The 26,157-nt window shown below is 46.6% G+C and overlaps 1 protein-coding gene and 1 long non-coding RNA gene across 6 annotated transcripts in view; one reads left to right on the top strand and one right to left on the bottom strand.

The window, feature by feature from the left end:
* DOP1B (DOP1 leucine zipper like protein B) overlaps positions 1–26,157 on the bottom strand; it is a 105,405-nt gene that overhangs the window by 36,349 nt on the left and 42,899 nt on the right. For all 5 annotated transcript variants that reach the window (XR_013368811.1, XM_077879148.1, XM_077879146.1 and 2 more), the window contains 9 exons: positions 22,928–23,048; positions 19,972–20,091; positions 17,632–17,734; positions 16,309–16,500; positions 13,211–13,895; positions 11,354–11,625; positions 4,179–4,331; positions 3,392–3,492; positions 2,508–2,698 (listed from right to left, as the gene is read on the bottom strand). Coding sequence is in view for 4 of the 5 variants with exons in the window: in XM_077879148.1 (XP_077735274.1) it covers positions 2,508–2,698; positions 3,392–3,492; positions 4,179–4,331; positions 11,354–11,625; positions 13,211–13,895; positions 16,309–16,500; positions 17,632–17,734; positions 19,972–20,091; positions 22,928–23,048 (1,938 nt within the window). In the remaining variant the exon portion in view is untranslated. The remainder of the gene's footprint in view (positions 1–2,507; positions 2,699–3,391; positions 3,493–4,178; positions 4,332–11,353; positions 11,626–13,210; positions 13,896–16,308; positions 16,501–17,631; positions 17,735–19,971; positions 20,092–22,927; positions 23,049–26,157) is intronic.
* LOC144301912 (uncharacterized) lies at positions 10,448–21,203 on the top strand. The gene is made up of 3 exons (XR_013368813.1): positions 10,448–10,567; positions 17,938–18,277; positions 20,940–21,203. It is a non-coding gene; the product is annotated as an uncharacterized LOC144301912 (long non-coding RNA).

Below are 26,157 nucleotides of genomic sequence, written 5' to 3'. Positions count from 1 at the left end.
CCAAAGGCAGATGCTTAACCGACTGAGCTACCCAGGCACCTGCCGGGGGACTTCCGTGTGTGTTTTACCTCATTACTCTAATTGTTAAAATAAGCATGTGAGTACTTCTGTAATCAGAAAATATACGATGCTTTAAAATATTCAGGTCTCGGGATCCCTGGGTGGCGCAGCGGTTTGGCGCCTGCCTTTGGCCCAGGGCACGATCCTGGAGACCCGGGATCGAATCCCACGTCGGGCTCCCTGCATGGAGCCTGCTTCTCCCTCTGCCTGTGTCTCTGCCTCTCTGTCTCTCTCTCTCTGTGTGACTATCATGAATAAATAAATAAAATCTTTAAAAAAAAATAATAAAAATAAAAATAAAAAAATAAAAAAATAAAATATTCAGGTCTCTTTAAAAAGGAACAGCCAGAAAGAAGTCCTTGGCTTGCCAAACCATTTTCACATGCAGCTCTCAGCAGATCCAGTCCATGAACATCAAGCATGATTAGGAAAGGAGGAAGAATGAGGCATTAGAAACAGCTGAGCTGCCTAAGGCTCACAGTAATATTTCCAAAACAGAGATAGGGTGGAGGGTAAAGCAGAAGGCTATTCTAGTTGCTTCCAGGGTAAGGACATAGCAGGGAAAAGACACTTTCTTTTATCAGGAAGGTAGTGGGAAATACGGGTCACAGGAAGCAGTGGGAAGTGCCCTCAGACTTAAAACTAGGACATGTGGCCTTAGGACTCTCTTCCTAACACAGAGGAACACTAACAAATTTAGAGCCGAAAATGAGAGCCAAGCTTTCAAGAAGGTGCTTTAGTTTTTTTTTGTTTGTTTGTTTGTTTTTGTTTTTTTAAAGAAGGTGCTTTAGTTTATACTTCCCTGGACTTTACTTTCCTATAACGTGGATTAATAAAATACCTCCTCTTTGAGAAGGCAGCCAGCTTTCTCTCCTAAAGGAAAACGAGAAGTTCCAGTTTTAGTTAGAGAACCTTGTAAAGAGAAGCCGTCTCAGAAATCACTGCTTATGTGCATGTGAGGCTGCTTTTCCCTGTAAGATAAGACTGGTGCAGACAAAATATTTACAGTCCAGTGGGCTAAACCAGCTAACTCAAAGCTCGTAAAGCCATCGCTTAGAAAACTGGAGGCAAAAAAAAAAAAAAAAAAAAAGGAAAAAAAAAAAAGGAAAACTAGAGGAAGTCACAAAACACACCTAGTGTGCAAAGTCACATTAGTTCATAAACTGTGCTCGGTACTGATCGCCCAAATGTAATGCGCTCATTAGGTCTATGTTAGCTCCGTTCTTCTTCTTCCTACCTATAGTCTGTTAAATTTGTGTTAAAGAAGCCTCTGGGGGCACCTGGGTGGCTCAGTCGGTTAAGCCTCTGACTCTTGGTTTAGGCTCAGGTCATGATCTCAGGGTTGTGACATCGAGCCCCACGTCTGGCTCTGAGCTAGGCATGGAGTCTGCCTGAGATTCTTTTCTTCTTCTTCTCTCTGACCCCTCTGCCCTCCCCACTCTTCACTTGTGCTCTCTCTAAAATCAATCAATCAATAATCAATCAATCTTAAAAAAAATGCCTCTGGAAGTTTTTGGAACTCAAAGGATTATTTCTTCCGCATTTCTAATTATCTGTTCACAGAATTTATAGCTGGAGAGAACTTTAGGGAAGAGATAGAAAAACAGACAAGAAATCACTCATCTCGTGGTTGAAGGTTCACAAACGAGTGTTTTTTTGTTTTTTTGTGTTTTTTTGTTTTTTTTTAGTTAAGTACAATTAAGCTGATTACAAGGAAATTTCAGCTTCTAGGCCATTCACAGGTAGAGGCAACCTAATCCTCCCCAGGTCTAAGCATACATCTGGGGATAAGTGCCAGCCCAACCGTCTCAAACTTAACTTCCCGCCAGACACCAAACCCACTCTTCTAAGTGAAGGTGCTAGGATGGAGGATGTGTTATTCTTTCCTCCTACCTTAGGTGCACTTGAATTGTTTTTGGTAGTGAAAAAATAAAAAGTCAGCTATTTTTTTTTTAAATTTTTTATTTATTTATGATAGTCAAACAGAGAGAGGCAGAGACACAGGCAGAGGGAGAAGCAGGCTCCATGCACCGGGAGCCCGACGTGGGATTCGATCCCGGGTTTCCAGGATCGCGCCCTGGGCCAAAGGCAGGCGCCAAACCGCTGCGCCACCCAGGGATCCCAAAGTCAGCTATTTTTATTGGAACAGTGGTTACTAACAATTTCCTTTTTTATTAAAAAAAGAAAAAATCTGATTTTTCAGTGAAAACAAAAAACATACTCCCTGGCATTTCGAACTACTCCTTATGTTGGAAGAGTCCTCACAACTTTACAAAGTACCCTCACACCACTGGAATGTAGCTAAACCACTGAGCAGGGCTAGGTGCCTTGACTGTCCCCAGGGGCAGCTAGGGCTGGAGTCGCCCCTCCTCCCTCCCAGGCCCAAAGACCCTGGGGACACAAAGCCTCCCACTGACCCTGCCCACTACCTTGCATGGTGTGCTCACCTGCTGAGTTCTCCTGCTTGAGGCAGTGAATGGAGGTCCTTTGGGTTTTGGGCTGGAGCAGGAGCAGGAGCATGGGTTCCAGGATGCGTGCCACATCACCAAGGGAGAGCGCCCGAACCAGCCAGCCCTGGGCTGCCGCACTGATGGCACCGTCCGTGCAGGCCAGGCTGTCCAGCACGACGAACAGGGATCTGCGGGTGGGAAGGGCACCATCAAGTCAGCATGTGGTGACCCCGTGCACCAGGATGCCCTTGGGGAGCTTCACCCATGCTGGGCTTAGAGACCAAGCAAAGACAAGTGGACATCCACCCAAGAATCACTAGGGGGGGCTTTCAAAATCCTGATGCCCCAGCTTCACCCTAAATTATTCAATTGACTTTGAGGCGGGCCCCCAGCATCGGATCAGCTACCCTTTCTCTAAGGCTGTGTGTCTGGCCCCACACCTAGTTTTGGAAACAAGGAGGAAGATTTTTTTTTTAAAGTACAAAAGACTGTACTGCAGTAAAATTCACATCTCAAGCATACAGTCGATGACACTTAAGTGTCTACACCCAGCGTAGCTGCAGCTCCAATACAGACCCAGACCGCCTCCACTTGCCTACATAGGTCCCTTCACGAGGCATGGTCTCAAAGCTGCTCAGGTGATTCTGATGCACTGGGCTCCCTCCTTCTGGGACCAAATTAAGAAAATTCCTACTATGTATTCACATGCATCTGGCCTAAAGTCACTCGAGGGATCATGGAAATCGTTTGCTGTGCGTCCAGAAAATGGGGTCATGTTATCAGTTTCGCACAGAGCCCCCTCATGGCCTGACACAATGACTAGGATCCTCGGCAAAGCGTCCTTTTTGACTTAAGGGTAATCTACATGAGGAGCACCTTACCTATCAAATGAGCGGTTGTGAGATGTCACACGACTGCCCTGGGTCTCTCTCGTCAGGTGCCAGATGACAGAAAACCTAAACAGAGCTTCCAGTCTTGTCCCCTTGATTAGGAAATAAGCGGGAGTGAGGCACCTCCCTCCCTCCCAGCAAACCCAACCCTAGTAACAAAGGAGAGCTCAGCAGGAAGACAGCAACCTCAGAGGCGGTGCTGGGCTCCCAGTGCGCCTGGGGCCAAGGAAGACGGCATCCTCCCTTCCTCGCTCACTTGAATACAGTAAAGCACATTTTCAAGACCCCTCATCAGCCCATGTCCAGGGTCACACGTGGGTCGAAGATCACAAGATCATGAAGAGCATGGTGTGCTCACACACCCTGGGGGTGCCAGGCCCATGTGGCTCAGAGAAGAACGACACAACTTGACTGCAAAGGACGGCCAGGGCCTAAAAGGGTGATGCATTCCCTACGACTGCCTACTTCAGCAGCAGCTCTGGGATCCTTCCAGGGACTCAGTGTCCTGCAAACATCCTGGGAGTTGGGGGTGGGTTTCCCTGGTGAGTCTTAAGATGGACACAACCCATGTTTTTAGGACTCTAAAGGGGCTGGCTAGTGCTTCTGAAGGCCTCCCAATCTTCTGAGACTCTGTAACACCCCTCTGCTTACTGATCAGGGTATCTGCTGAGCCCCAGAGGGCTGAATACATGTAAGCCAGCCCTGGGCATCTACGGTGATGGGTGGCCTGGCAGTTGGGATTGTTGCAGGACAGAGATTACAGGCTGCAAGGACTTACCTTGTCAGGGTCCAGGAGGGCATGGCAGATGATATCTTCACAGATGTTGGCCGTTGGGGCCAGGCAGTGCAGCCGGTAGAACAACTCTACACAGGTGATGTGATGCTCTCGGGTCTCCTTGTTCAGCTGATTCCAAAGCACACGAGCCACCCTCTGGGGCAGGAGGGAGACTGTTAATATGGGCAGCACCCACATTTCTTCCTTGTGCCAGTCCAACCCCAGCCCCAAGGAACTGGCTTCTACCTACATTTCCTATGTGAGGTTCCCTAACATACAAAGAAATACCACCAACAAACAAAATGAAGCAAACCAAACCCCAAACCAAACCCAAATCCCACCAGGTGTCCCTACACCCAATGTGGGGCTCAAACTCATGACCCTGGGATCAAGAGTCGTGTGCTCTACTGACTGAGTCAGACAGGTACCCCAAGACTACTCTTTTTATTAAGTAAGCCCTATGCCCAATGTGGAGTTTTGAATTCAAGTCCCTGGGATCAGGAGTCACGTGCTCTATCAAATCAGTCAGCCAGGTGCTCTTTCAAACTTGGAGGTTTGGAACTTGCAGCTAAGAACACTGCAGCTCTTGCCCAGACTTTAACATTACTTTCAGAGAGGAAATCCACTGGAAGCAAGAACCTACTGGTTGACACATCCTTTTGACAAGCACACTTGACCAAGCCTTACTATGTGCTGGCACCGGAGGTCCCAGAGATGTGGCCTCCAGGAAGTGTGGGGAATTTGCAGTGAGTGGTGCCAGTCGTGAGGCAGATACACTCGCAGCACCTTACCACCTACAGCTGGCTTACACCGGTTACCACAAGGCACTGACAAAGAATCATGGCTTTCAGCTTTAATTCCACAAACCTGTCCATTCCCATTTCTTTTAAAAAAAATTTATTTATTTATTCATCAGATACACAGAGAGGCAGAGACACAGGCAGAGGGAGAAGCAGGCTCCATGCAGGGAGCCCAATGTGGGACTCGATCCCAGGACCCTGGGATCATGACCTGAGCCAAAAGCAGACGCTCAACCACTGAGCCACCCAGGCGTCCCTGTCCATTCCCACTTCTGTGAAGGTCATCACGGGGGATGCCCAGCTCACTTTCAGGACACAAACCACTCCCCAAATCAAGTCCTCCATCTTCTCAGCCCTGATTTTAGATCTTTAAACATACAGGGTCTAGGGCTGGCTGCAGCCCCTCCCAGAGCCCCAGGAAGCACCTGTGGGGTGCCTGGTGCAACCGGCTGAGACTCAGGGGAAGGCTGGCCCCATTTCTGGGAGAAAATTTCTGAAGGCATTTTTCCAGGTGATGGGAAAGGACTATGCCTCACAGACTGTGACATTTCACAAGTACATCTTAGATCAAATGACTTCTTTTGGATCATCTATTTCTGTTGGACAAAACTATCTTCTCTGCTTAGATCAAATTATCTGTTGACTGGCTTGAGCCCTAATCGTGATTTTTTTTTTAATCTACGGGAATGTGATTTCCAATTGTCAAATTGCAATGAAAGCTCTGAATCAAAACTTCTGACTGAGTAGTCACCTTGTAGCCACTGTGGGCAAATTTATGTGGAAGAGCCTTCTTCCTTCTGGAAGGTTTAAAACAATGTTTTTTCAAGGGCTTGGGGGCTGATGTTGATCACAAAACACACATCGCACACCTGCTCCTTCATCTGAGTTAGACTTCTCAATCCCTATGTTCTGAACGCTTTTTTAGTGAACTGAATTCTGTTACTACCTGATTAGAAAGGTCAGGACACTTGTGGGATAGTGAACCTTATTCAACATGAGCACGGGGATGTGAGCTGTGCTGTGAGAATGAGATAAAGGCCAGAAGATCTGGAAGCAGCCCTGCATCTGGAGTCTGGGAACTGGCACATGGCCTGGCTATCTGTGCAGGTGGCTTCCCTGCTGCCCATCCAGCATCACCACATGGGCCAGCGCCAGCCACTGCCATCGTTCTAGAGAGCTGTGTATTGTAGAAAGCACACTCCAGTGCCCAGCGAGTGGTAAAGACTCAGATATGTACCACATCTGACTCAAAATAAAAATCAAGGCTTCAGAAAGAACTCAGAAAAGCATACTTTCCAAAAACATCACCAAGGGTACATCGTCAAAACAAGAATATTTAATGCAGCCATTTTATTCTATTGATAGCTTTCCAAAGATTCACAGACTAAATTCTTCCTTCTGTTCTTTCCCTGTGCCTTACAACATAATGACCGCAAACTTCTCAGATAGAAGCAGGAACAAGGAAGAGTTGCCCAGGCACAGCTGCTGGATTAGTGACATGGTTCCTGGTTGCAAGATCCACACGGACTCAACTCTGGTAAGAAGAGGAGGGGGCATGTCCGGGATGAGGGACCCGAGCCCAACAGCAAGTTAGTAAGACTCTAAGGATCTGACGCCATAGATGGGGTCTGAGGACACAAGATAGTCTGGCTGTGTGAGGAGCTCCATGTGCTCTCCCAGAAAAACTACTGTAAATAAAACTGAAAATTATGGAAAAAAAAAACAATCAAACATTTAGAGTCTCTGGAAATTATCCTAAGGACATTCAGGAAATAAAGAAATATTTATTCAAGAAAATCTAATTCCAGTAGAAAAAACAAGTCTGTAGCAATGGAACTACAACCCTCCCTCTCACCCCCCAGCCCAGCTTGGTGTGACAAGGAACGTGATTATCCCCCTGACCCTCCCCAGCTCCCAGTCCAAGGCTCTGCATCTTCACGGAAGGCACAGGCCACAGCATTTCACTCCTTGTCCTCACTCCTGGGTGGAGGCTGTGTCCACACACTGTAGGCCAAGAGTGCTTGAGTTCAGATCGTTCTTTCCCTAGTTTACTGGTAGGGGGACATTCCATGCTCAGAGAAGCAAGATCAGATGACTGGAGGCTATACCACTGGGGGTGACCTACAGGGCTTGCCCTCCAAGAGAAGCAGGCAACTGTCTCAGTCCCAGCACTTCTTGAGCAACAGGATGCAGAGACTTTGTCCAGAGTGAGAGGCAGGCCACAAACCAGAGAGCTAGCTCCTCCAGGAAAATGTGGGGCAGTTCAAACCCAAGAGTGCTCTCAAAAGCAATGGAATTTTTTAATAAGTGATTACGAAGAGGCTGGTAGCTCCATGACAGCAATAGGCCAGCTTGTTTATCAGAAATAACCAGGACAAGAGACACTTTGGAAGAACCCTCTTTGGTAAACAAAACAACTCAAAGATGACCTCCAGAAACCATGAGACTGTGGGGTAACGTACGTCTCTGCTCACTGCTGAAAACATGAGAGCAGTGAGCCAGCAGTTTGTGGAGCCCAATAGTGGGGTATACACTGACAGACAGCTTCACAGAGACCAGGGAAAGAGACAGTCAGTGACAAACCTTCTTAGGCCACTGTCACTGCAGGCTGACCGCACGTCCCTCCAGGGAGCAGCACTAAAGGACTCATATGGCAGGGGAGACAGACTCCACCAAAACAGTCTAGGCAAGTCACCAAACAGCAGACAAGGACAAAACAAGATGCGGATGGCGGTCAGAATAAAGTTGCTATGATACATTATCTAAAATATCCAGGTTTTGATAAAAACTGTAAGACATGCAACAAAACAAGAAAATATGATACTCGCATAAGGGAAAACGCAGGCAACAGAAGGTGTCTGGGAGAGCAACCAGGTGTCAGATTTATTTAGCAAAGACTCCAAAGTAGTGATTGTAAGTATGTTTAAATAACTCAAGGAAGCCATGCTTAAAAAAGTAAAGGAAGATATGATGACAATTTCTTTTCAAGTAGAAGACATCAACAGGGAGACAGAAAGTGGAAGGAAGGAAGAGAAGGAACCAAATGGAAATTTTGGAACTGAAAGTACAATAACTGAAATGAAACTTTCACCCCTCAAAGGGCTCACTGGTTCATCTGAACTGAAAGAAGGAAAACTCGGTGAAGAAAATGGATCAACAGAAATGGTGAAATCTGAAGAATAAAGAGAAAGAAACGAAGGAAAGGAAACGGTCAAGTGCAGCAGCAGCAGCACGTCCATAAGTGGAGTGCTGGGGAAGGAGGAGGAGAAAGGAGCAGGGAAAATATGTGCAGAAGTAGGGGACAAAACCTTCCCAAATTTGATTTAAAAAAAAAAAAAGATATTGAACTACACATTTAAGAAGCTTGAAGGATTCCAAGTAGGATAAACTCCACACGATCCACACTGGACACATCACAACGAGAGGCTAACAGACTAAGAGAAGGAGGAAACTTTGAAGCAGCAAGAGAAAAATCACTCATCATTCACAAGGGAAACCCAAGAAGATGAAGAGCTGCCTTTTCATAAGAAAGGCTGGAGGCAAGATGACAGTGGGATCACATATCCAAATGGGGGGTTCCAATGTAAGTTCCAACATTCACATGAGCATTTGTCACAGATTATTGAAAAAGTGCTGTTGGGCATCTGGATGGCTTAGTTGGTTAAGTGTCTGACTCTTGATTTCAGCTCAGGTCACGATCTCAGGGTTGTGAGATCAAGCCCCTAAGGTGGGCTCCGTGCTGTGTGTGTAGCCTGGTTAGGATTCTCTCTCTCTCCCTGCTCCCGTGCCCCTGTGTGCACAACATGGATGCTCTCAAAAAAAGTGCTGCTTTACTTACATATTGTATATTCAAGCATATCTGGGGCTGTTTAAAGTATATTTATTCTTATATTCCAAGTGTTGAAAGAAAAAAACCACAACCAAGAACATTATACCTAGGAAAACTATCTTTCATAAAAGGAGAAATAAAGGTATTCCATATAAACACTGAGTGAATCTGTTGCTAGCAGACCTGTCTTATAAGAAACTCTAAAGGAAGTTCTGGTGGGGGCATGGGGCAACTGGGTGACGGGCATTAAGGAGGGCGCCCGATGGAATGAGCACTGGGTGTTACATGCAGCTTCTCAATCGCTCATTTCCACCTCTGCAACTAAGAATTCACTACATATGCATTGAATTTAAATTTTAAAAAAATCAAATCAAAACACAAAAGAAATACTAAAGGAAGTTCTCGAGGTGAAAGCAACTGACCCCAGTTCATCAAATCCATATAAACAGCACCAGTAAAGGTAATTGCGTAACTCTAAAAAGACAGCATAAATGCTACCTCCTTTCTTTCAACTGATTTTCTGGAAGAGGCTGAGCACATAGGTATCCCAGCAGCTATCACCAGAACATGTAGAAACACCCTTGTGCGCCAGTGGCATGGAAGACAGGCAGGGCACAGGTGTGCGGGAGGGAAGGCAGTGGCCTGGGTGCCACCTGAAAGCCCCACCTGAAGGGCCAGGAATGTTAAAGAAGAAAGTTAAGTAACAAACTGTATAGCTATTCAGTCTCCTTTCTCCTCCCCACTTCTTTAAAGAACACAGTATCATGTAGTGACTCTAACGCTGTGTCGTGGGGTCTGTCTCACACACGGACACACACACGGGTGTAACGTGCAGAACAACAGCACCAGGAAGGGGAGGAAAAGCTGACACTGAAGGAGGTCTCTGGGTTTCACTGCATCTCAGTCTGGAAGTGAGTAGATTCTGATGAGCTAGGATGTACTTGGTAAAACCCTGGAGCGACCACCGAGAAAGCTCCAAAGATCTACGGAGAAAAATCATGAAAGCGATGCAAACATTGCACTGGAAAATATCCATTTGCTGAAAAAGAAAATGGCAAAGGGGGGATGACAAAACCCAGAAAAAACAGTAAGCACAAAGGCACAGTTCTGTAGACACAGTGAAAGCCACTGAACTGTACACTTCCAGTGGGTGATGTATGTGGCCTGTGAATTATGTCTAAATACAGCTATTATTAACAACAGCGTCAAGAAGAAACCGAGCTGTGAGGTGGCCTGAGTTATGTGACCTGTTTGGGAAGAGCTCATCCCAAACAGAAAAATGGCAGCCTATTTCCAAGGCCTTTCAGCACAGAGGCTCTTAGGACCCAAAGGGACAGTATAGGTTCAATATCTCATTCACCCATAAAACATGCAAAATATCCCTTCCTAAGCGTCACAGCTTTTCAGGGTGCCTGCCGCCCCATCAGTGCAGGGAAACCTGTTCCATCCACAGGTCCCGGTGAGCGGGCACATTCCTCTCTGCATCACATCACCTCCTGCCCCAGGGCCCCTGTCACTGCTGGGTGGGCTGGAGAAGCTGAAGGCACTGACCCAAGGGTGCTTCACTGACAGACTGTTTAACAGCCCCGACCAGTTGGTCCAGAATTACAGGAAAGACATACAAGCATCATTAGCTATAGGAGCCAAACCTGACGGTCAGGAGGCAGACCGAAGGTCAAGTGGCAACCACGTTTGTTACCTGAACCCCTGGATGGCCCAGCGAGGTGCAGAGGGAGCAGCCTCCGAGTCTCACAGCCCCCCAGGTGAGAGCCAGCTGCATTCCACTCTTGCCTTTTGGCCTCCACGGGGCACTAGCTCAATGTAAACTCCACTTTTTCTTTTTTCTCATAAGCTGACTGGAACTGCTTGTAGCTTTCTGCAATTAAATGAGCCCTGGCATATATAGCTTTAAGCTATTTCGCTTTGTCCCCCAAAAGAGAGAGAACACCTGCTCACTGTCTTTGGCAATAATCTTTCTTAAATTTGACGAGTCCTATGTTTTCCTTGAGGTTAACTAGCTTTGGGATGCCTGGGTGGCTCAGTTGGTTGGGCATCTGCCTTCGGCTCAGGTCATGATCCCAGAGTCCTGGGATCGAGCTCCGCATCGGGCTCCCTGCTCAGTGGGGAATCTGTTTCTCCCTCTCCCTCTGCCCCTCCCCACTGTCCTGCTGTCTCTCTCTCTCTCTCTCTCTCTCAAATAAATAAAAAAAATCTTAAAAAAAAAGTTAACTAGCTTCAAAGCCTTTACCCTTATAAGTTAGGGCACAATCTCTTGTTCCATATATTTAGATAATTCAACAATCTTTGCATATGAAGTCCAGTTAGCCTAAAACTGAACACAAATCTTTATGGAACTCTTGCTGCAGAGCCAGAAACTGTGCCAGCAGGCTGGGGTAGTGGCGCAGACAAGGGGAGCACAGGTCTCCAGCAACCCTCTCGGGCTGTCCCCCGAGCCACCATACCCCATCACAGCGCCTGCCACCTCGCAGGCAACTTTAAATAAGTGGTCAGGAAGAGGCTCCCGCCCACCTCCTCCGAGTGGGAAGTACCTGATAGAAGTCTGTTTTCTCTGCAATGACTTTCAGTATTCCTGGAGCAATGGGAGGAACCGTCACCATCTGCAGCTTGCCGAAAAAGGGGTTGTGTCCAGAGCTCTTGTAGCGTTTCATCTTGTCTTCGATGACAAGGGCCAGGGATTGGGAGTGGTTGATCACCTCCAGCAGAGTGGAGATGGCCACGTTCTGGAGGAAGCAGTCAGACACACAGCAGCCCACAGTCATGAGGGATCGCAGCCACGACGGGAAACTACAGTCGCCGGCTCCTGAAAGGAAGCAGGTCAGACAAACAAAATCCCATGAAGACACACCTCCACCATGTGCAGGTTCTAAGACACCCTGAGATCCACAAGTCGGGTGGCCAGCAGGGGGATAACCTTCCGCTGGGGACACGGTATCAGCCATCACGCAGGGCCAGAGGACAAAGGAGACTGGGTCTGCTTTCGAAAGCTTGTCACATTACTGGAATTCTGGAAATGTCAATCTCAAGGCTCCGAGATGACTCAAAGTGTTTACTTTTTATTTTAAAAATTTACATAGAGAATTCACGTTAAAAATTTCTTCTAGATTTATAGAGTCAATCCACATTTTTTGGCATAGAGTTCGAAGTGTTTTTTCAAGGCTGTCTTGATGGTGGGACACATGGCACTAGCTTTAAAAGGGCCCAAAATGCACCGTAGATTTAAAACCTAGTGACGTGCTTCCAAGCACAGGTCATCTGCAGCTAATGAGCCAAGAGACACACTGCACAGGAAATTTACTGTAATGACAACAGGAGGGGACAGCTTTGTCCTGCATTCCCACCAATGTAATCACTTTTCTCTTGTTCTCTATCTTCCTCTTTTTTCTTTAAAGCGTTCACTACCTGCTAAGGATTGAGTTGTGTCTGCCCCAGATTTATACGTTGAAGCCTGATGCAATGGTATTTGGAGGTGGGGCCCTCATGACGAGATGAGTGCCCTTATAACAGACACCAGTGAGATCTCCCTGGACCCTCGGGCTGTGAGCAACCCGAGAGAAGGTGGCTGTCTATAACCAAGGGGAGAGCTCTCATTAGAAACTGACTCTGCTGGCACCCTGACCTCAAACTTCCAGCCTCCAGAACTGTGAGAAGGACATTTCTGTCCCTTAAGCCACTCTGTGAGTGCTGGAGCTGCTAAGACACTGCCTATTATGGGTAGAACGGTGTCCCTCCAACACCCCCAAATTCTTACATTGCAGTCATAAACCCCTTTAGGACCTCAGAATGCAAACTTCTTTGGAAATAGGGTTGATGCACATGTAAGGAGTTAAAGCAAGGCCATACGAGGGTGGGCCCCTAATCTGGTATGACTGGTGTCCGGAACCCAGGACATGTACACATATGCAGGGGGGCACCATGCAAGCTGCAGTTAGGATGCCAATAAGCCAAGGAACTACCAGAAGCTAGGGGAGAGGCCTGGGAACACATCATCCTGATCCTTCAAATGGAGAACAGCCCTCAGATTTCTGCCTCCAGAACTGTGAGACAATACATTTCTGTGGTTTTAGCCATTCAGCTTGTGGCACTTTGATATGGCACCTTAGCAAACTAATGCCGATCTTTAACAACCGGGATGATGGACTAGTCTATTCACTGATCATCATTAAGCACCTTTTCTGTTCCAGACCTCTTAATGGGCTGTGTGGGACCGCTCAAGTTTAGAGATACGGTCCCATCCTCACCAATCTGCCCCCTTTAAGACGCAAGTCAAAAGCACACACAAATAGTGACAAAAACACACAGGGCAGACAGGGTTTTGACTGGTCTGTGAACACCAGCTGAACGACAGGGCTCCTTGAGGAGGACTCTGGGGGGGGCAGCCCTCTCACCGGGAAGCTGGAAGAGCGTTTCGCAGAGCCGCTCCGTCTCCTCCTCAGACAGGTAGACGGGGAAGGTGGCGCAGTCCAGCAGCAGGTGGCAGGCGGCGGCGAAGGCCTCCCTGCAGCCCTCCCGCGAGCTGCCCAGGTCAACGACCACCTGCTCCACAGCCCAGTCCCTCTCCTTCTTTGGGCCGGGGCTCCTGGGAAGAGGTGATGGCAACTCCGCACTTTTTGTCTTAAATGGAGACCCTCGAGCTGTGAACAAGTCTGAGAGCATCTGCTTAAACTGGGGCACGCTGATGGGCTTCGCGTCCCATGGGTTCTTCCTGTCGGAGTCGCTGCCTGCTGCACACGGTGGCCCGCCTTCATCCCTCTGGCCTGCGGGCTCTTCATGCTTGTCCTCTTCCCCGGACGTTGTCACTTGTACTCCAAAAATGTTCTTGTGGGCAAAATTGGCGATCAGCTCCTGGATGCAAAGAAATGTCCGCTGCATACTCCCACCCTTCTTCCAAACATCGTCTTTTTCGGGAGAAACCCTGGGGACTCGCAAGTGCTCCGAGAGCTCTGGCGATGAGGCACTGAGCCCGATCCCACTGTCTTCAGACTTGAGGGGAGGAAACGAAGCATCTTCATCAACTGGAATCACTGTCTTGGTGTCTATAATCATTTCACTGTTTTCACCTTTTACTGGGCTCTGTAAAAAAAAAAAAAAAAAAAAAAAAAGGAAATTTGTATTTTACACTTCTTGTGAGGCCAAGAGATTCAAATATCGGGCATACCATGAATATGTACTTCTTGTTTTTCGAAACCCTAATTCTCTAAAGCAAGAGAATCCCTGCGTGAAAGCATATAATAAAATGAAGACAGCACATCAGGGGGAAGAGAGAGGGAAGAGGCTGCCGGGCCCCACACTCTCCAAGGAGGCAGGCTTTGAGCCCAATCTGTATAATTTATTTAGGTTCAAGGTTCAAAAACCCTATTTAAAAATAGTTTCTGACATATTTTAAATTAAAAAAACTGAATGAGGATATTGAGCTGAGGGTAAAATAAAGGCCTGAAGAAATTAATGAGCAAAAAGCCAGAATAAAGTGTTTACCTGTGTGTATATGGTACCCATCTGTCTATCTATCTGTGTGTGTGTGTGTGTGTGTGTGTGTGTGTGTGTGTGTGTGTATTCTGGCTTTTTTCCTTTTTTTTTTTTTTTTAAAGATTTTAATTTATTCATGAGATACACACACAGAGAGAGAGAGAGAGGCAGAGACATAGGCAGAGGAAGAAGCAAGCTATATGGAGCCCAACACAGGACTTGATCCCAGGACCCTGGGATCACAACCTGAGCCAAATGTGGGACTTGATCCCAGAACCCTGGATCACAACCTGAGCCAAAGGCAGACACTCAACCACTGAGCCATCCAGGTGCCCATTCTGTGGCTTTTTCAAGGAGATGACACTGCAACCTTCAACCAGTCAACCTCTTCTCTTACAGTGTGCTCTATAGGGAAGAATGAAATAGAATGCACTTTGTGAAACATCATCAATTGTATTTGTAGACACATGCTTAAATTTTGTGTCTTAAATCATTTAAGGGAAATTTATTAGCTACAATAGCTAGAAAAAAAAGGGGGGGGGGACTAACTTTGGAAGGGAGATTACCAGTCTGTAAGTGAATCTGCACCCAAGTGCAGGCCCGGCCCTGACCACTCAGAGTGGAGGGCCCATTGCCTCGTCTGTCTGCACTCCTGCCTGCAGCTGCACTGAATGGGTGTCAAGAGCAGAATTTTCAAATCTTTAAGGAAAGCAGAAAATAAAAACAATCCAGACTGCGGGCCTCGAGCTGCTTGGGGGAACTCTGGCTGTTATTGTCTTCTGGGAGGACCCTTTGGCAGCATCCATACCAACTTAGAAGGAACATGCATCTCTCCCAGTTTAAAAAGAAATGGGCTTGATCACAGTCCACGTGGAGGAGTTGATCCTTCAGAGAAACCTGCAAGCACGAACTAGTTGTGCAAGGATACTTAGTACAGCACTGTTTTTAACATTGAAAAACCCGAAATCATCTATGTGACCTTGGTAGGGGAAGAGCGGAAGATGAGGTAAAGCAGCAAGACTATATGGCGTGGAAACCAAACAAGAGTAAGAGACCTCTATGTAGACCAAAGTGGAAAGAGAACCAAAGTGAGTCAGAAAACAGCAGATGTTATGGCTTGAAGTGTGTCCCCCTCAAAAGATGAGAAGTCCTAACCCCGGTACTTGTAAATATGACCTTCTTTGGACACGGGCTCTTTGCCGATGGTCAAGTTAAAATGAGCTCCTCAGGGTGGACCCTAATCCAACATGACTGATGTCCTTACAAAGAGGAAATCTGGCATTGTGAGGATGAAGACAGATCAGGGCAATGAGTCTATAGCAGAGGGACACCAGAGACTGCTAGCACCACCAGGAGCTGGGACAGAGGACGGAGCCGTCTCCTCCTCCCACACCCTCAGAGAAAACCAGCCCGGCCCACGCCGTGATCCCTGACTTCCAGCTCCAGAACTGGGAGGCACTAACTTCCGCTTATTTAAATCACTCAGCCAGTGATACTTCCCTACTGCAGCCCACGTAAACTAATATCTCACTTAGATGCTTAAAAAGACACCAGCGTCACACAAATACAAACATATGCATAAAAAGGTCTGGAGACTGAGCTGAATTGAAGCAATAGCTGTAGGAGAACGTAGCGGGGGTGAGCAAAGTGAATGCGGGTGTCAGCTACCAGGCTAGATGCTTTTAGGAAGTGTTTGAGGATTTTAGAAGCATATTTTAGCTATTACCTTTATATCCTCTGATCTTTACTCCTTTTTTTAAAAAAATTCATTCATGAGAGAAACAGAGACAGGCAGAGACATAGGCAGAGGGAGACTGCAGGCTCCCAGCAGGGAGCCTGATGCAGGACTCGATCCCAGGACCCTGGGATCACGCTCTGAGCCAAAGGCAGATACTCAACCACTGAATCATCCAGGCGTCCCTGATCTTTACTCTCACTCCAACCAACCCTAATTCCTTCCTGCTCCCAGGAAGGCAAAAGCCTAGCCCAAGGGAGCCACTTGTGCTCCTCGGGGCCATACCATGCTTCCGCTCGTGGGCTCCATGTCCAAGTAGGAAGGTGGCATCTGGACCTTGCTGAGCACTTTGAAACATGTCTTCAAGGCATGCGTGAGCTCAGGTAAGCTCAACGCCTCCATTTCCTCAGCTAGAGGCTGCACCAGACAGCCCAGCACCTGAGGGAGGTACTGGGTTTGCACCTCGGAGTAAAGTTCCTGTGGAAAACAAACATGAGATCAACTAACAGGTTTCCAATTTCTGGTCAGAAAAAAAAAAATGCACCTCAAAATGGCACCTTGAAAAAGTCCATTTTTAAAAAGATTTTATTAATATTTATGAGAGAGAGAGAGAGAGAGAGAGTGAGCATGTGTGTGTGTGAGAAGGTGGGGGGGATAGAGGGACAAGGAGACTCCTCGATGAGCAAGGAGCCAGACATGTAGCTGAATCCCAGGACCCTGAGGTCATGACCTGAGCCTAAGGCAGACACTTAACACACTGAGCCACCCAGGCGCCCTGAAAAGTCAATCTTTTTAGAGAATGAGTGTCTCATGTTCATTCCCAAATCAGAAAAAAAAAATCTCTTTGATCTCAACAAATCAATGCACATTCTTTCTCTCTTTTCAAGTGTCTTTACCTTTTCTTTGCTTTTTTTCTTCCTAAAGACTTGGGGGAGAGAGAGAGAGAGCATGCATGTGAGCAGAGGGAAGGGCAGGAAGAGAGAGAGAATCTTATGGAGGCTCCACTCTCAGCATGGAGCTCGATGTGGGACTTGATCTCAGGTCCCTGAGGATTATGACCTGAACCAATCAAGAGCTAGATGCTCATCTGATTGAGCTACCCACCCAGGCGCCCCTCAGGTGTCTTTACTTTTTCTAATAGAAAATCACTGCCACGCTTACTTCCATATTAAGGAAATTAGTTTCCTTTAAGAAAATTAGCCAGTGGCACAATTTCACCTAGAAATACATTTACTCTCACTCCTAAATAACGGCAGTGCAAGGTGATGCCAGTTTATCTGGCTTACGTGACCTGGGCTCAGGCCACTTACAATCGGCTCAGAGTTATAACTTCTTTTATTTTTTTTTTTAATTTTTAAAATTTAAATTCAATTTGCCAATATATAGTACATCATTAGTTTCAGATGTAGTTTTTTCTCTACCTGTCTCTTGCATAAGAGACTTAAGAGGTTACATTCAGCTACATCTTCCAGGCCAAAACAAACATAAAAAGTGTTGTGGATTTATGCGCACCCGCTTTTCAGGAAGGTGTGGTTTATCAGGCCAACAACACTAATGAACGGAAATAACAGCAAGCACGGGGTCACCACTTCTTGGCAGGGGCCTTACCAAGGGGATAACATCCAGAAGGAACACCAGGAGGGTGCAGAGCTCCGAGACCGTCGGGGGAGGGCTGATGCTTTTCCCAACAGTGTAAGTGTGCTTCGTTGGTCTACAGAAGTCACGGGGAAGAAAATCCAATCAATTCTTTCTCCTCTAATAACTTTAAGTATCTCTTATGATGTCGAATCAAGTTACTCTATTTCAAACATAACGAAAGACAGCTCTGTGTTCTAATGAGGAAGCTTCAGTGACTAAAACCACTGGACACAGAGGTGTCAGTCAGTGTCTTGAATCTGCCTGTCTCCCAAACAGGTCCAACTCAGACTCGAACTTCATCAGTTCAATGAGGGTGGTCCCTTGGTGGTGGGATTCCGAGCCCAGCACATCCTGCTTTCAACAGGAGCAACGCTAAGCAAACGCGTGGTCCAAGGGAAGCCGCCTGGCTAGAGAAGACATGGACTGCACAGGTCCACCTGCTGTGGGGGCAGCCTGAGATGACTCCTCCATGTGACACCCTTGAGCTCATCCCCGTGAGCCACTTAGCTTTTCCAGCTTCCACAGAGAAGTTTAACTTCACCGGTCAGCTCTACGGTAGCCGCTTATACAAAAACTCAACACTTGTTTCTAAATAAGCAGGCAGCTGGTGAAATAGGTAAGTCAAAAACCATACATGTTGGTTCTCAAAACAGAGTAGCTTTGGATTCATCGAGCCATCACAGCACAACTCAACCTGGGTTGTCTTCATTGCAAATTAGCACCTGGCTACCCAGGGGTTTATCTTAGCAAGAGAATGCCTTTGAAGAACTGCATACACTATAATCTAGCAACTAATCTCAGGAAACCCCCAGCATATGTCTGTAAAGGGACAGGACAAAGTGCTATTTGTAACAATGAAAAAATTGAAACTGGTGTTTCCACCCGATGTACACACAGATCTCCAGAGGACTGTTAACCAACCCCACAACATCAGACTGCAACGTTATCTACAACCTGATATCCCTCATGTAAAACTTGAACAGACACACTGGACTGTGTCATTTCTGGATACACATTTAGTTATAAGGGCACAGACAACATCAGCGGCACGATAGACACTAATAATCCCAATAGGAAAGGAGCAGGTGCTGGGAAGGTAGGAGGGAGTTAGTTCTACCTAGGAGGCAACATTTTATTCCTTTAAAAAAAAAAAATCTGAAAAACAATGGCCAAGTGTTGCCTAAATTTCCAGTAATGGGTGCATGTGTACCTGGCATTTCTTGTTCTTTCTTACATTTGAAATGTTGCATAGTTGATTTTTTTTTCTTTTTGAGAAGGCAAGCACACCATGTGACTCCGAAATGCAAATAGGCTGACCAAGATATACTGTAGCTTCAGTATAACACAGCCAGCTGTGCTCTTGCCCATGGGTCCAACTACGACTAATTTATCCATCACGGAGTTGAATGCCTACGGGGACCTGGCTCCAGGGACACAGAGTAGCACAGTGGGATCAGCTGGGGAGTCAGACATTCCTGGGTTCGCATCTCGGCTGCTGCTAATGTGTTGTGTAGTGCCATACCGGGTGCCTCATGTCACTGGGCTCCGGTTTTCTTCTTTGATACAAGTGCCGACTTCTCTTTGGGGGTGTCCCAAGGAGCTAATGGGTGTGCTTGGCTTTCAGGCCAGAGGAGGGCCCACAGCAAACAATAAGTAAAGCTTCTATTAAGTTGCTAGGTTGAGGAAGAACAGAGACAGCAGAGAGCATCATGCTGAACAGTAAGAGGAAGGAAGCCTGATGCTGTGACTTGGACGAGACAGGGGCTGAGAGACTACACTAGTCCCCCGCTGTGGGGAGAGGGTCCTGGGAGAGGCTCCCCAGGGTGTGCCACCATCCACAATGTTGAGGTGGTGCAAGTCACCAACTAAAGCTGACATAAAGCTGATTATGGCAGTTTGAAACATTAAAGCTTTTATCTGACCCGTGATACAAAAATTTCAGGAAGAATTTGAGAAGACTGATGATTTTAAAATCACTTGCTCTTGTCACTGAGGTGCAGAATAAACCCCTTTAAACAGATCCACCTCCCAGAGAACAATATGAAGATATGTTTGGTCAATGTACCTAGAAAATGCACAGGGTTTTCTCAAATTAGAATTAATAAATTAAAAAGCTCCAGAATTATGTGGCAGAGATTATCGGAACCTTCTCACGGGCAATATCTTTTATTCTACTAAAATTTTAAGTGAATTCTCTCCCATTGTGTGCTCAGCAGAGACCACCCACCCTGAGCCACAATAAGCAGCTATGAAACTACAAAAGCTTCCAATCCTTCCTAAACATTCCATAATCCTGAACTGGATACTTACCTAAAGCAGTCCTCAAAACACCGGGTCATATAGTCCCAGAGAAAGTCTGTGCTTAGGGAGGTGATCAGCAAATTCACCGTTTTAACAATCTCAGAGGCATTTCTGTTTTCTTTTATTGCACTGTAAAGGAAGGTGGATGCTCATAAATATATCTATGAGAAACCGTCTATCATGAGAACAGTGTGTCTGAAAAATTGTAATTCATTTACTTTTTTTTTTTTTTTAAGATTTATTTATCCACGAGAGACACAGACTGAGAAGCAGAGACATAGGCAGAGGCAGAAGCAGGCTCCTCGCAGGGAGCCTGATGGGGGACTCCATCCCGGATCCCGGGATCACGACCTGAGCCAAAGGCAGGCACCCAATCACTGAGCCACCCAGGAGTCCCTCGTTTGCTTATTTCTAGAGAGACAGACAAAACCCAGTAAGGATAAATATGTTACTAGTCTGACAGAGAAAAAAGTTTGCATAATGCCATCCTACACAGTATATATGCTGATACATTCTCTTAGAAGTAAGTGTAAGAGCTACTGTAAAAAGAATCGGTATAAACCAGTCAGTCATTAGTACCCTGCTGGTAAAATAACAGGGTACACCCATTTGGGTGGGAAATTTGGCTAAGATTTAAATGTGCATCTTCTATGACTCAGGAAATGTATTCTAGGGGTTTCTCCTACAGAAGTCCTTGTACAGGCACACAAGTATGCATGAGAATACCACTGCAAGGCCGTTTAAAAATACTGAGAAAGTAGAGGCCACCTAACAGTTAATCAATGGGAGACTGGTCAGTCAGGATTTATTTAAATAAGTGATAAATCCTCATTGAGGAACCAAAGGCAACGTGATGTTCCACTGGAGAAGGCAGGGGAGCTACTCATGACTGCATTTTAAGAAAATAAGCAACTAAATAATTAATGTAATTCCATCTCTATAGATTATTTTCTTAAAGATTTAATTATTTATTTTAGGGAGAGAGCAAGCGTGTGAGCTGCAGGAGGAACAGAGGGAGAAGACCTTAAGCAGACTCCCCACTGAGCGAGGAGCCCGATGTGGGGCTTGATCCCATGATACTGAGATCATGACCTGAGCTGAAATCAAGAGTTGGATGCTTAACTGACTAAGCCAGCCAGGCTCCCCTCGAATTCCATCTTTAAAATAAAATATAGGCATCGATATATTTATGATTGCATTGAAAATCTGGAAATAAAAATGTTTTATGTTTTTCTTCTCAAGGGCGGTGGGATTGTGGGTGATATCTTTTTTCTCGATATGTGCAAATATTAGTATATTCCACAAAGAGCATGTACTATTTTCGTATTCAGAAAAACAATAATTCTGGGAGAAAAGAACAAACACTCTGGGAGAGAAAAAGCAAACACTCAGAACTCTTGGTACATTGACAATTAAGAAGCCAGAGAACTCTTCAAATAGATTTATATTTTCAATATACCTAATGCCAATTCAAGCAGAAAAAAGTTACATCAAGAATAAAGTAAAAAAGAAGAGACTGTATTATCTTAAAAGGAACAAAAACAAGGGACGCCTAGGTGGCTCAGTGGTTGACTGCCTTCAGCTCAGGTCATGATCCCAGGGCTCCGGGAATGAGTTCCACATTGGACTCCCTGCTCATTGGGGAGTCTGCTTCTCCATCTGCACTCCCCCTCATCCCACTCTAATAAATAAAATCTTGGGGGGAAAAAGGAACAAAACCCAAAACCTAGGGTTGAGAGAGAGAACTATATACCTACATACATGTCTGCCATGTCCTGAACCTCACTAACTCCACCTTCAGATCCTGCAGCACAGGCCCTTAGGGTGCCCTTGGCCAGCTCTCCCCCTGCCACCAGACCCTGGCTCCACTTCCTGACCTTGCCCCATCCTCTGCCATCCTCCCTGTAAGTCACCACATGGGCACACCAGCTCCTGTCCTTGAAACAGCTTTCACACTTGCTCAGTAAATATGTTCTGTATGTCCCAGCTGGGCAGAGACTAACTCAGATGGCTTTGAAACTCTTCAAAGGGCACCTGGGTGGCTTAGTTGGTGAAGTGTCTGCTTTCAGCTCAGGTCATGATCTTGGGGTCCTGGGATGGAGTCCTGCCTCCGACTCCCTGCTCAGTGGCCAGCCTGCTTCTCCATCTGCCCCTCTCCTCTGCTCGTGTGCAAGCGCTCCCACCACCCTCTCTCACAGAAAAGAAAAAAAACAAAACAAAAACCTCTTGACAGTATTTGACAGGAAGCAGGCCATTTATGGTGATGGACTCAAGAGCATCGGTTACCTTAATCAGTGGTGTGATCCCTTGCCTGCCTGCTTTCTCTAGCCCCACATGACTTATAATAAACAGTAAGGAAAAAAAAAATAAACAGTAAGGAAACGAGACTTGTGCCATCAGGTTATGGAGAAGAAGTGTGAAGCTATGAACCAAAGTGTGAAGTATGGATGGGGAAGAAGTATGAAGCTGGGGGCCAGAGTGTGAAGTGTGAATGGGGATAAAGTGTGAAGCTGAGAGGCAAAGTGTGAAGCGTGGATGGGGAAGGAGTGTGAAGCTGGGGGGCAGAGTGTGAAGTATGGACGGGGATGAGTGTGAAGCTGAGAGGCAGAGTGTGAAGCATGGATGGGGAAGGAGTGTGAAGCTGGGAGCTAGAGTGTGAAGTATGGATGGGGAAGAGGTGTGAAGCTGGGAACCAGAATGTGAAGTATGGACAGGGACGAGTGAGAAGATGAGGGCCAGAGTGTGAAGTGTGGACAGGGACGAGTGTAAAGCTGGGGGCCAGAGTGTGAAGTGTGGACGGGGAAGAGGTGTGAAGCTGGGAACCAGAGTGTGAAGTGTGGACAGGGACGAATTTGAAGTTGGGAGCCAGAGTGTAAAGTGTGGACAGGGATAAAGTGTGAAGTTGGGAGCCAGACTGTGAAGTGTGGATGGGGAAGAAGTGTGAAGCTGGGAGCCAAAGCCGTACCTTATTAGTGAGTTTCCACTCTGGGTATAGCTAAGTTTGAGATCAGAGCCAAGAGCGTCTCTGCAGTAAGAATAAAAGGCTCGGATGACTTCGAGAAACAAATTCCCAACCACTCGAGGCCCTGTAATTGAAAAGAAAATGGTCAGAGAGAGATGAACAACCCACGTTCAAATCAATAAACAACATATGCGTGAAACAGAGTTTGACAGTGACAACCCAAGCCAGGGGAATAAAATTCATGAAAATGGCCAATATTTTTGCAGCACTTGCTGTATCTGTTACCTTGTTTACGCCTTACAATAGCCATACGACCAGGTACTGAATTGTCGTATGGACTACGGACAAAGGGATGGGGCAGAGAGGTGAAGGAAGGCATCCAAGACAGACTAGCCTGGGGAGCCGGGTGCACGCTCAGTGTGTGTAAGTGTGAACACGCTGCTTGGCCAGAGATGCTACTCAGCATAAATACCAATGGAGCAGGGCAACTTTCTGATTTTATTTTACATTCTTTGAAAACGGATTTATTTTAAAAGGTTTATTTATTTATTTGAGAGAGAGTGTGTGCACTTGAGTGTGGGGGGGGGGCGCAGAGGGAAAGAGAAACCCAAGCACACTCTGCACAGAGCACAAGGGAGCCCAACCAGGGACTCAATCTCATGACTCGGAGAGTGCAAACTGAGCCAAAACCAAGAGTCAGACACTTAACTGACTGAATCATGGAGGCATCCTTGTTTTTCTTTCTTTCTCTCCCTCTTTTTTTTTTTTTTAAGGTTTTATTTATGCATGAGAGACAGAGAGAGAGAGAGAGAGGGGGGGGGCAGAGACACAGGCAGAGGGAGAAGCAGGCTCCACGCAGGGAGCCCGACACGGGACTCGATCCCAGGTCCCCAGGATCCCACCCTGGGCCGAAGGCAGCGCTAAACCGCCGAGCCACCGGGACTGCCCCTCTCTTTTTTAAAAGTAATCTCTCCACCCAACATGGGGTTTGAACTCATGACCCTGAGATCAAGAAGTCACATCCTCTACCAACTAAGCCAGTCAGGCACATCTCTAAATTCTCTTAATCATGAGCTAGAACCCCACAAAAGAAATACCACCACTCTTGAGAAGCTTATTAAAAGGCACAGAGGAATAGACCAGCTGCAGGTCAGAGAAGCATTCCCGCCGGTGAGGCAGGTGGAAGGCAGCCATCAGGCAGGGAAGGGAGTGACTTCTCACGCATGTGTACGAAGGGATGAAGACAGGATGGATTCAGAGGAAATGAAAGTTTGGTCAATATATCTGTGTTAAAAAGCAATCAGGGATCCCTGGGTGGCACAGCGGTTTGGCGCCTGCCTTTGGCCCAGGGCGCGATCCTGGAGACCCGGGATCGAATCCCACATCGGGCTCTATGCATGGAGCCTGCTTCTCCCTCTGCCTGTGTCTCTGCCTCTCTCTCTCTCTCTCTGTGACTATCATGAATAAATAAAATCTTAAAAAAAAAAGCAATCAGCAGATTAATCCAATCTTTCATGCTGCTTTTTTCACAAAAACAGAAGGTGTGCCTCTGAGAAAACTTTTTCACGATAAGCCCCGCGTGTATTTTATCTACGCTGTAAGAAAGCTGAATTTGCTTTTTACAAATGAAGGCAAGTTTGTTGCCATGATTCAGGAGAAAATGGGGCAGTGAGTGAAGCCTGGTAGCAAAAGAATGAGCGCCCTGGGCCTTCTAGCTCTCCTTCTGTATAATCCACTCCTCTACCTCTCAAGTAGGTCTTCTCTGGGACAACTAAATTAACAGAAAAATAAAATCAGACTGCTAGATTGGGGAGAAGCCTGCCATTCACTGCCTTCCAGCAACTATGACCTGGAGCCCCAGCTGGCAGCAATATTTCACTTGGCTCACCAAGGTGCAGGGTCACAACATAAAACACTCATCCTCCAAAATGCAGTCACTTTTTTCTTTGAATATTTCCCCAAGTTACGTGGGAGGGTCCCAAGACACTTACATAGCTCACTTCACTTTTTAGCCTAAATCATGATTTTCCCAAATTGCAGTTACTCCACACCAGGATGAAAATCTACTGGAGCCACCGCTGGCCAACAGAGGCAGCCGGGGGCGGCGGGGGGGCGGGGGGGATGATGAGGGGAGCACAGTACACAAGTACCTTCAGGTGGCACTTAGGGCCAAAGCTTGGAGGGACAGACGCTTCAAGCTTTGACTTTAAGAGCAGCTAGAGCTGTACACATCATGGGACACAAGTTCATCTGTGTTCCAGGACTAAGCATCTCGGGTATGGGGGGTCCAAGCACAGTCAGGTAAGCAGTGGCGTCCTGCCAACAAGAGCTTAGGCTCTAGAGTCAGACAGACTGCGTTTTAATCTCAGCTCCTGGGCAGCCTCTGGCAAACCTCTTGTCTTTTCCATCTGTAAGATGGGAGCAGTGAGAAAACTCACTTCAGGGTTGTCGGGGGCGGGGAGGTGCATAGGGTGATGTACGTTAAATGATGTATACAAGTCACTTCACATTAAAAAATCGCTCAAAAAATGTCAGCTGTTATTACTCACAATAGTAAAACGCACGAGGACCTCAGAATCTCCCTTCCATCCAACTTGACTGGATGCCTTCTTTTTTGCACCTTTTGCACCTCTAGAGCCTTAGCATCATCCCTGCCACACAGCAAATGTACCCTGACTGCCCCTGAATGAATCAACGAAGACTAGAGGGAGAAGGCTCCTTGGTAATGCCCTTGACCTCATTCTCTGCAAACAGCTACCAGGCGATGTACAAGTCCTGAGAGCTCAGATGATACCATCAAACTTGGCTCCTGGGTGGCTCAGTCGGTTAAGCGTCTGCCTTCTGCTAACATCATGATCTCAGAGGCCTAGGATTGAGCCCCAAGACAGGCTCCTTGCTCAGCACAGAGCTTGCTTCTCCCTTGTCCTTCTGTGCTTTCTCTCTCTCTCTCATTCATTCATTCATTCATTCATTCATTCATTCATTCTTACTTACTTAAATACAAAAAAACCACCACCACCATCACAACAAAAAACCCTTAAAATCCCATGGAGAAGATGGGACCCATCATGGTGTCCAAGTGACTGGATGTTAAGACCTGTCAATGGATATTGAAGCCATCTCTACTCTTTAAGCAGGGAGAACCAACACTTGCAGGACCACAGTGTGTAAGAGGGGACCCTTTAGGAACCAGAATCTAGTTCAACCCGGTTCATTTGGCAGAGGAACAGACT

Source organism: Canis aureus, chromosome 30, assembly GCF_053574225.1.
Source record: "Canis aureus isolate CA01 chromosome 30, VMU_Caureus_v.1.0, whole genome shotgun sequence".
NCBI classification, from domain to species: Eukaryota; Metazoa; Chordata; class Mammalia; order Carnivora; family Canidae; genus Canis; species Canis aureus.
Note: the sequence above shows the minus strand (reverse complement) of the source record. Positions and strands in the feature narration are given on the sequence as shown.